This window comes from Bufo bufo, chromosome 10 (genome assembly GCF_905171765.1).
Source record: "Bufo bufo chromosome 10, aBufBuf1.1, whole genome shotgun sequence".
Taxonomy (NCBI): Eukaryota; Metazoa; Chordata; class Amphibia; order Anura; family Bufonidae; genus Bufo; species Bufo bufo.
Genome location: NC_053398.1, coordinates 127,889,736 through 127,901,781, shown reverse-complemented (window position 1 = coordinate 127,901,781; position 12,046 = coordinate 127,889,736). Strand labels below are relative to the sequence as shown.

The window sequence follows — 12,046 nt, the reverse complement described above, 5'->3', positions numbered from 1 at the left end:
TATAGGCGGTATACATTTAACAGATGCCATAGAGAGGTTCCTGACGCCCATAAACACATCCTTTTTTTCTTACTGGACTCCGCAACATGGTGTGGGCATGGACTACTACCAGCCAGAGGCCTCCATGTGACCAATGGACGCTAAATATAATGCAATGTGAAACCAACCTAAAGGTCCACATATAGGGTGGTCATTTATCACACTGGGGTAAAGTAGAACTGGCTTAGATGCCCATAGCAACCAATCAGATTCCACCTTTCATTTTGTACAGCTCCTTTGGAAAATGAAATGAGGAATCTGATTGGTTGCTATGGGCAACTAGTCCAGTTCTATTTTACCCCAGTTTGATAAATTATCTATAAGGCTACATGCACACGACCGTATGTGTTTGGCGGTCCGCATTTTTTGCGGATCCACAAAAAAAACATGACCTCCGTATGCCATCTTTTCTTTTTTGTTTTTATTTACGGATCCATTGTAACAATGCCTAAAACGGACAAGAATAGGACATGTTCTATTTATTTATTTTTTGCGGGGCTACGGAACGGACAGACTGATGCAGACAACACACAGTGTACTGTCCGCATTTTTTGTGGACCTATTGAAATGAATGGGTCCACATCCTATCCACAAAAAAAACGGAACGCACAATTAAACAAACAACGTTCGTGTGTATGTAGCCTAAATCCTAGATCAGGGATGGCCAACCTGAGGCTCTCCATATGTTGCAAAACTACAACTCCCAGCATGCCCAGACTGCCAACTGCTATCAGCCTACAGCAGAGCATGGTGGGAATTGTAGTTTTACAACAGCTGGATGGCGGCAGGTTGGCCATCCCTGCCATAGGTCATTGTTGGCCAAACCTGCCAAGAATGGTGGGTTTGGACAACAGTCTTTTGTACATCGGGAGCTCCCGGTTCTCCCCTGATAAATGATATGGGGGGGATTAGGGGAACTGAGGGTTAAAAAAGCTGAAACATTAGAAAATAAAACGGGAGAAAAATTACATTTTGATGCAGATTCTGGGTCTAGATCTTCAGTGAGCTAATGCGAATGTGTGAAGAAAACTAGAGATGAGCGAATTTCAGGTTATGAAATTCGTTCGTGATTCGTTTACTGGTCAGTTACCACGGACCATGACGCAATTCTATGATGGAATGCCTTTAGAGGCATTCCGTTATTCATTCCGTCATAATAGAAGTCTATGGACTGCATAACGGATCCGTCCCGCTTCTGTTATGCAGGGGAGGACGTTTTGCAGCCCATCGAGTTCTATTATGACGGAATGAATAACGGAATGCCTCTAAAGGCATTCCGTCATAGAATTGCGTTCTGGTCCGTTGGAAAACAGCTCCTAAGTGCCCAGCTGAAAGTGAAAGTAAAAACAGCTTTCACTCCTGACTCGATTTCTAACGGCTATATCTTCTGATATAGTGGATATAATGCTATGATTCTTTGAAAGGTTGGAATACCAGCTTTCAAACAAGGTCAGGTTCATATTTCTAGCTGCTACCAATCCCAAGATATGAGCAGCTAAAGCAGCCCCCCCCCCCCCCCTGTTCAGTCTGGTTTGCTTTGGGCACTTGGGAGATGTTTTCCAGCAGATAAGGCTCCATTCAGACGTCCGTAGTGCATTGCAAATCCGCAATACACCCGGCCGGGACCCCCATAGAAATGCCTATTGTCAGCAATTGCAGACAAGAATAGGACATGCTCTATATTCTTGTGTAGCTGCGGACCGGAAGATCAGGGTCCTGCTCCGGAAATGCGGATGCGGAGATGCTCTCCGCATCTATTCCGTCCCCATAGAGAATGAATGGGTCCGCACCCAATCCGCACAATTGCAGAACAGATGCGGACCACACTTGCGGACATGTGAATGAAGCCTAAAAGTGCTTTTCCTGGACGTGAAATAAAGGCACAAAATGGGACAGTGCTCTTAGTTAGGCCCCCTGCACACGAACGTGTGCACCCCGTGGTCGTGCTGCAGGCCGCAATGCACGAACACAGTCCGTGGGGCAGTGGATCGCGGACCCATTCACTTGAATAGGTCCGCGATCTGTCCATTCCGCAAAAAGATAGGACATGTTCTATCTTTTTGCAAAACGGAGGTACGGGACGAAACCCTACGGAAGCACTACGTAGGGTTCCGTTCCGTACCATTCCGCATCTCCGGATTTGCGGACCCTTTCAAGTGAAGGGGTCCGCATCCGTGATGCGGAATGCCCACGGAACGGCACCCGTGTATTGCAGATCCGCAATACGGCAACGGCAAGCACATGTTCGTGTGCAAGGGGGCCTTATATTGGTAAAAAAAAAAGAGGTGACAGACTCCCTTTAAGCGAAAATACAGCGCCACCACCACCCTGCGGCAGGTACTATGACCTGTACTTCAACTTTTACACCAGGGATCAGCAACCTCCGGCACTCCGGCTGTTCTGAGACTACAACTCCCAGAATCCTCTTTTCACTTCTATGTGAGTTGCAACAGCAGCCAACCCGAAGGTTGCTGGCCCCTTTTTTACACACTTGCCAACTTCTTGATTGTAGTCTCCGCGGGTTCCATCTTACAACACAGCCTCTTAGTGTCACATAGTTTTTTATATTTACAGTCCCTGCCTTCTCCATGGCTGTGTACACAGTGGCGCTGCATATGCGGGAAGCGCCAATGCTGCCTCCTGCGATGGCCGGAGGCTGGGTGTATGCATGAGCTGCTGGGTCTTAGAATACCCTGATCAGCTTTGCAATGAGGCTCAACAGCCTTGCTAAAGCCTGCAGGCTCCCTGTAACTGGGGCTTGTCAGTCCCAACACGGCGAGATTTCAAATAATGATTGTCAATGGTGTCGCAAAGCGAGACGCAACAGTCGCAAAAAATCCAGACGTTGGATTTTGTGTCTCATGTTGTACGCGACTTTGACTCCATAGGCTTTAATGGAAGTCACGCGTGACTTGGCTATGTTTTCACAGTTCTAAAATAGTCGTGCAACATTTTGCACAAGTTGCGCATATTTTTGCAGTGTAGCCATACCCTTACAGGAGAATAGGCAATAAAAAAAACTATGTTATAATCCCCCCTAAAAGTCTTGTATGATCTTATTAGGGGCACACTGAATTTTTTTTAAAAGTATTTTAATAGCACTTTTTTTTTTTTTACATTTTCCTGGGTATAAATAAAAATGGCGTAAAAAGGTGTATAAATCTCCATATATCACCAAATCAAGGCTAAAAAATTATTTACATAACCAAATGGGGAATTATTTTTTTTATAGCTTTCAAAGATGCAGGAGGTAGGAAAACAAAACAGCGTTAATAGAAGTAAATGCAAAATACAATGTTGAGAATTTTTGAATTTGGTTACTATAAAGGGTTAAATCAAAATCACACATTAGCACAAGAGGTCTCTGTTGCTAAGCAACGACTGGAATTTAATCCCAGAGTTGCCCTTTAAATTTGATCTTGCACGATAGTCATGTATTTCCTAGCCGGAGGGCCACATAATATACTACAATAACAATACATTTATCAGTACACAATGCATTGCTGGGTGGACACACGGATTACAGGGGGAGAGATCGGTGTTTTCAGGCTCCAGCTCGATGTGAAGAGACCCTCTTGCCCTCATGTTTGGAAACTACTGCTGGAGGATTTACCGATTGCAGCCAATCAGATCCCTACTTTCATTTCACATCTCTACACTTGAAAAAGACAGCTGGAAGCTGATTTGTAGCTCTTTGGGTAACGCCCCTATAATGAGGCGCTCTATCCCGGCTTAGACGATCTCACTGATGTTACTTAGCAACCAATCACAGCCCTGGTTCCCAGCCTCACCGCTGACAGGTGTAATGGTCCTGTGTATGAGTCACAATGGTAGGTTACTGCTGTATACCATGTGTGCACTGCTATATACCAGCTCTGTACTGCTGTATACCATGTGTGCACTCCTATATACCAGCTCTGTACTGCTGTATACCATGTGTGCACTCCTGTATACCAGCTCTGTACTGCTGTATACCATGTGTGCACTCCTGTATACCAGCTCTGTACTGCTGTATACCATGTGTGCACTGCTATATACCAGGTCTGTACTGCTGTATACCATGTGTGCACTCCTGTATACCAGCTCTGTACTGCTGTATACCATGTGTGCACTCCTATATACCAGCTCTGTACTGCTGTATACCATGTGTGCACTCCTGTATACCAGCTCTGTACTGCTGTATACCATGTGTGCACTGCTATATACCAGCTCTGTACTGCTGTATACCATGTGTGCACTCCTGTATACCAGCTCTGTACTGCTGTATACCATGTGTGCACTGCTATATACCAGCTCTGTACTGCTGTATACCATGTGTGCACTGCTATATACCAGCTCTGTACTGCTGTATACCATGTGTGCACTGCTATATACCAGCTCTGTACTGCTGTATACCATGTGTGCACTGCTATATACCAGCTCTGTACTGCTGTATACCATGTGTGCACTCCTGTATACCAGCTCTGTACTGCTGTATACCATGTGTGCACTCCTGTATACCAGCTCTGTACTGCTGTATACCATGTGTGCACTCCTATATACCAGCTCTGTACTGCTGTATACCATGTGTGCACTCCTGTATACCAGCTCTGTAAGGCTACATGCACACGACCGTTCCGTTTTTTGCAGTCCGCAAACCACGGAAGCCGCCCGTGTGCCTTCCGCAATTTACAGAACGGGCGGCCCATTGTAGAAATGCCTATTCTTGTTTGCAAAACGGACAAGAATAGGACAGGTTATATTTTTTTTCCGGGGTCACGGAACAGAGCAAAGGATGCGGACTGCACACGGAGTGCTGTCCGCATCTTTTGTGGCCCCATTGAAGTGAATGGGCCCGCACCCAAGCCGCAAAAACTGCAGCTCGGATGCGGACAAGAACAGCGGTTGTGTGCATGAGGCCTAATGCTGTATACTATGTGTACACTCCTATATACCAGCTATGTACTGCTGTATACCATGTGTGCACTCCTATATACCAGCTATGTACTGCTGTATACCATGTGTACACTCCTATATACCAGCTCTACACTGCTGTATACCATGTGTGCACTCCTGTATACCAGCTCTGTACTGCTGTATACCATGTGTGCACTCCTATATACCAGCTCTGTACTGCTGTATACCATGTGTGCACTCCTGTATACCAGCTCTGTACTGCTGTATACCAGCTCTGTACTCCTGTATACCAGCTCTGTACTGCTGTATACCATGTGTACACTCCTATATACCAGCTCTGTACTGCTGTATACCATGTGTGCACTCCTGTATACCAGCTCTGTACTGCTGTATACCATGTGTGCACTCCTATATACCAGCTCTACACTGCTGTATACCATGTGTGCACTCCTGTATACCAGCTCTGTACTGCTGTATACCATGTGTGCACTCCTGTATACCAGCTCTGTACTGCTGTATACCATGTGTACACTCCTATATACCAGCTCTGTACTGCTGTATACCATGTGTGCACTCCTGTATACCAGCTCTGTACTGCTGTATACCATGTGTGCACTCCTATATACCAGCTCTACACTGCTGTATACCATGTGTGCACTCCTATATACCAGCTCTACACTGCTGTATACCATGTGTGCACTCCTATATACCAGCTCTACACTGCTGTATACCATGTGTGCACTCCTATATACCAGCTCTGTACTGCTGTATACCATGTGTGCACTCCTGTATACCAGCTCTGTACTCCTGTATACCATGTGTGCACTCCTGTATACCAGCTCTGTACTGCTGTATACCATGTGTGCACTCCTGTATACCAGCTCTGTACTGCTGTATACCATGTGTGCACTCCTGTATACCAGCTCTGTAAGGCTACATGCACACGACCGTTCCGTTTTTTGCAGTCCGCAAACCACGGAAGCCGCCCGTGTGCCTTCCGCAATTTACAGAACGGGCGGCCCATTGTAGAAATGCCTGTTCTTGTTTGCAAAACGGACAAGAATAGGACAGGTTATATTTTTTTCCGGGGTCACGGAACAGAGCAAAGGATGCGGACTGCACACGGAGTGCTGTCCGCATCTTTTGTGGCCCTATTGAAGTGAATGGGCCCGCACCCAAGCCGCAAAAACTGCAGCTCGGATGCGGACAAGAACAGCGGTTGTGTGCATGAGGCCTAATGCTGTATACTATGTGTACACTCCTATATACCAGCTATGTACTGCTGTATACCATGTGTGCACTCCTATATACCAGCTATGTACTGCTGTATACCATGTGTACACTCCTATATACCAGCTCTACACTGCTGTATACCATGTGTGCACTCCTGTATACCAGCTCTGTACTGCTGTATACCATGTGTGCACTCCTATATACCAGCTCTGTACTGCTGTATACCATGTGTGCACTCCTGTATACCAGCTCTGTACTGCTGTATACCATGTGTGCACTCCTATATACCAGCTCTGTACTGCTGTATACCATGTGTGCACTGCTATATACCAGCTCTGTACTGCTGTATACCATGTGTGCACTCCTATATACCAGCTATGTACTGCTGTATACCATGTGTGCACTCCTATATACCAGCTCTACACTGCTGTATACCATGTGTACACTCCTATATACCAGCTCTACACTGCTGTATACCATGTGTGCACTCCTGTATACCAGCTCTGTACTGCTGTATACCATGTGTGCACTCCTATATACCAGCTCTGTACTGCTGTATACCATGTGTGCACTCCTGTATACCAGCTCTGTACTGCTGTTTACCATGTGTGCACTCCTATATACCAGCTCTACACTGCTGTATACCATGTGTGCACTCCTATATACCAGCTCTGTACTGCTGTATACCATGTGTGCACTCCTATATACCAGCTCTGTACTGCTGTATACCATGTGTGCACTGCTATATACCAGCTCTACACTGCTGTATACCATGTGTACACTCCTATATACCAGCTCTACACTGCTGTATACCATGTGTGCACTCCTGTATACCAGCTCTGTACTGCTGTATACCATGTGTGCACTGCTATATACCAGCTCTACACTGCTGTATACCATGTGTACACTCCTGTATACCAGCTCTGTACTGCTGTATACCATGTGTGCACTCCTATATACCAGCTCTACACTGCTGTATACCATGTGTGCACTCCTATATACCAGCTCTGTACTGCTGTATACCATGTGTGCACTCCTGTATACCAGCTCTGTACTCCTGTATACCATGTGTGCACTCCTGTATACCAGCTCTGTACTGCTGTATACCATGTGTGCACTCCTATATACCAGCTCTGTACTGCTGTATACCATGTGTGCACTGCTATATACCAGCTCTGTACTGCTGTATACCATGTGTGCACTGCTATATACCAGCTCTGTACTGCTGTATACCATGTGTGCACTCCTGTATACCAGCTCTGTACTGCTGTATACCATGTGTGCACTCCTGTATACCAGCTCTGTACTGCTGTATACCATGTGTGCACTCCTGTATACCAGCTCTGTAAGGCTACATGCACACGACCGTTCCGTTTTTTGCAGTCCGCAAACCACGGAAGACGCCCGTGTGCCTTCCGCAATTTACAGAACGGGCGGCCCATTGTAGAAATGCCTGTTCTTGTTTGCAAAACGGACAAGAATAGGACAGGTTATATTTTTTTCCGGGGTCACGGAACAGAGCAAAGGATGCGGACTGCACACGGAGTGCTGTCCGCATCTTTTGTGGCCCCATTGAAGTGAATGGGCCCGCACCCAAGCCGCAAAAACTGCAGCTCGGATGCGGACAAGAACAGCGGTTGTGTGCATGAGGCCTAATGCTGTATACTATGTGTACACTCCTATATACCAGCTATGTACTGCTGTATACCATGTGTGCACTCCTATATACCAGCTATGTACTGCTGTATACCATGTGTACACTCCTATATACCAGCTCTACACTGCTGTATACCATGTGTGCACTCCTGTATACCAGCTCTGTACTGCTGTATACCATGTGTGCACTCCTATATACCAGCTCTGTACTGCTGTATACCATGTGTGCACTCCTGTATACCAGCTCTGTACTGCTGTATACCATGTGTGCACTCCTATATACCAGCTCTGTACTGCTGTATACCATGTGTGCACTCCTATATACCAGCTCTGTACTGCTGTATACCATGTGTGCACTCCTATATACCAGCTATGTACTGCTGTATACCATGTGTACACTCCTATATACCAGCTCTACACTGCTGTATACCATGTGTGCACTCCTGTATACCAGCTCTGTACTGCTGTATACCATGTGTGCACTCCTATATACCAGCTCTGTACTGCTGTATACCATGTGTGCACTCCTGTATACCAGCTCTGTACTGCTGTTTACCATGTGTGCACTCCTATATACCAGCTCTACACTGCTGTATACCATGTGTACACTCCTGTATACCAGCTCTGTACTGCTGTATACCATGTGTGCACTCCTGTATACCAGCTCTGTACTGCTGTATGCCATGTGTGCACTCCTATATACCAGCTCTGTACTGCTGTATACCATGTGTGCACTCCTATATACCAGCTCTGTACTGCTGTATACCATGTGTGCACTGCTATATACCAGCTCTACACTGCTGTATACCATGTGTGCACTGCTATATACCAGCTCTACACTGCTGTATACCATGTGTGCACTGCTATATACCAGCTCTACACTGCTGTATACCATGTGTACACTCCTATATACCAGCTCTACACTGCTGTATACCATGTGTGCACTCCTGTATACCAGCTCTGTACTGCTGTATACCATGTGTGCACTGCTATATACCAGCTCTACACTGCTGTATACCATGTGTACACTCCTGTATACCAGCTCTGTACTGCTGTATACCATGTGTGCACTCCTATATACCAGCTCTACACTGCTGTATACCATGTGTGCACTCCTATATACCAGCTCTGTACTGCTGTATACCATGTGTGCACTCCTGTATACCAGCTCTGTACTCCTGTATACCATGTGTGCACTCCTGTATACCAGCTCTGTACTGCTGTATACCATGTGTGCACTGCTATATACCAGCTCTGTACTGCTGTATACCATGTGTGCACTGCTATATACCAGCTCTGTACTGCTGTATACCATGTGTGCACTCCTGTATACCAGCTCTGTACTGCTGTATACCATGTGTGCACTCCTGTATACCAGCTCTGTACTGCTGTATACCATGTGTGCACTCCTGTATACCAGCTCTGTAAGGCTACATGCACACGACCGTTCCGTTTTTTGCAGTCCGCAAACCACGGAAGCCGCCCGTGTGCCTTCCGCAATTTACAGAACGGGCGGCCCATTGTAGAAATGCCTGTTCTTGTTTGCAAAACGGACAAGAATAGGACAGGTTATATTTTTTTCCGGGGTCACGGAACAGAGCAAAGGATGCGGACTGCACACGGAGTGCTGTCCGCATCTTTTGTGGCCCCATTGAAGTGAATGGGCCCGCACCCAAGCCGCAAAAACTGCAGCTCGGATGCGGACAAGAACAGCGGTTGTGTGCATGAGGCCTAATGCTGTATACTATGTGTACACTCCTATATACCAGCTATGTACTGCTGTATACCATGTGTGCACTCCTATATACCAGCTATGTACTGCTGTATACCATGTGTACACTCCTATATACCAGCTCTGTACTGCTGTATACCATGTGTGCACTCCTGTATACCAGCTCTGTACTGCTGTATACCATGTGTACACTCCTATATACCAGCTCTGTACTGCTGTATACCATGTGTGCACTCCTGTATACCAGCTCTGTACTGCTGTTTACCATGTGTGCACTCCTATATACCAGCTCTACACTGCTGTATACCATGTGTACACTCCTATATACCAGCTCTGTACTGCTGTATACCATGTGTGCACTCCTGTATACCAGCTCTGTACTGCTGTATACCATGTGTGCACTCCTGTATACCAGCTCTGTACTGCTGTATACCATGTGTGCACTCCTATATACCAGCTCTGTACTGCTGTATACCATGTGTGCACTCCTGTATACCAGCTCTGTACTGCTGTATACCATGTGTGCACTCCTATATACCAGCTCTGTACTGCTGTATACCATGTGTGCACTCCTGTATACCAGCTCTGTACTGCTGTATACCATGTGTGCACTCCTATATACCAGCTCTACACTGCTGTATACCATGTGTGCACTCCTATATACCAGCTCTACACTGCTGTATACCATGTGTGCACTCCTATATACCAGCTCTACACTGCTGTATACCATGTGTGCACTCCTATATACCAGCTCTGTACTGCTGTATACCATGTGTGCACTCCTGTATACCAGCTCTGTACTGCTGTATACCATGTGTGCACTCCTATATACCAGCTCTGTACTGCTGTATACCATGTGTGCACTCCTGTATACCAGCTCTGTACTGCTGTATACCATGTGTGCACTCCTGTATACCAGCTCTGTACTGCTGTATACCATGTGTGCACTCCTGTATACCAGCTCTGTACTGCTGTATACCATGTGTGCACTCCTGTATACCAGCTCTGTACTGCTGTATACCATGTGTGCACTCCTGTATACCAGCTCTGTACTGCTGTATACCATGTGTGCACTCCTATATACCAGCTCTGTACTGCTGTATACCATGTGTGCACTCCTGTATACCAGCTCTGTACTGCTGTATACCATGTGTGCACTCCTGTATACCAGCTCTGTACTGCTGTATACCATGTGTGCACTCCTGTATACCAGCTCTGTACTGCTGTATACCATGTGTGCACTCCTGTATACCAGCTCTGTACTGCTGTATACCATGTGTGCACTCCTGTATACCAGCTCTGTACTGCTGTATACCATGTGTGCACTCCTGTATACCAGCTCTGTACTGCTGTATACCATGTGTACACTCCTATATACCAGCTCTGTACTGCTGTATACCATGTGTGCACTCCTGTATACCAGCTCTGTACTGCTGTATACCATGTGTGCACTCCTGTATACCAGCTCTACACTGCTGTATACCATGTGTGCACTCCTATATACCAGCTCTACACTGCTGTATACCATGTGTGCACTCCTATATACCAGCTCTGTACTGCTGTATACCATGTGTGCACTCCTGTATACCAGCTGTATACCAATCACACACCTATATTTTGGACTGCCAGACTGGTATACAGCAAGATTAATCTGGTATATAGAAGCCTGAGGATAGTATATAGGTGGGTACGACTGGCATACAGCAGGTATGTGGCATTTTGAGATTGGAATACAGCAGTGTAAACCTGGTACGTAGCAGCTGGTATACAGCAGTGTAGACGTGGTATACAGCAGTGTAGACGTGGTATACAGCAGTGTAGACGTGGTATACAGCAGTGTAGACGTGGTATACAGCAGTGTAGACGTGGTATACAGCAGTGTAGACGTGGTATACAGCAGTGTAGACGTGGTATACAGCAGTGTAGACGTGGTATACAGCAGTGTAGACGTGGTATACAGCAGTGTAGACGTGGTATACAGCAGTGTAGACGTGGTATACAGCAGTGTAGACGTGGTATACAGCAGTGTAGACGTGGTATACTGGTCTGAGGTCGGACATTGCTATGTAGCCGCCTCAGCCAGCATGTTTATTCCATAAGTATACATACGTGGTGTACATACGTGGTGTACATATTTTTTGTGGATGTCTCCTTATGACATGGCACTGACTGCTGACATCTGTGTAATGGGGACCTATGGCGCCTTTTAACATACAATGCAGACTCCCTGTGAACAGACCCTTAGTATTATAGTACTATACATTATTACAGTGTCTATACTAGGGGTCAGAAATCTCTGGTACTACAACTCCCAGCATGCTTCGGTCACTGCTATGGGAGTTCTGAGAACTGCTGTCTCGCACTATTCCAATACACTGGTGAACGTTCTTAAATACTTATATTATCACAGCCTGATGAACGTGTTAAAAGAAAAAAAGAAAAACTTTATTGTAGTCTGTTTAAAAAGAGGGCAAAGACCTATATGTCCCA

General features: G+C 46.2%; 1 protein-coding gene across 1 annotated transcript in view; it reads left to right on the top strand.

Annotated features, from left to right (window-relative positions):
• Positions 1-3,823: 3,823 nt before the first annotated feature.
• TERB1 (telomere repeat binding bouquet formation protein 1) overlaps positions 3,824-12,046 on the top strand; it is a 49,941-nt gene continuing 41,718 nt past the window's right edge. The window contains exon 1 of the mRNA XM_040409281.1: positions 3,824-3,869. Coding sequence (XP_040265215.1) covers positions 3,867-3,869 — 3 coding nt within the window. The 5' untranslated portion in view covers positions 3,824-3,866. The remainder of the gene's footprint in view (positions 3,870-12,046) is intronic.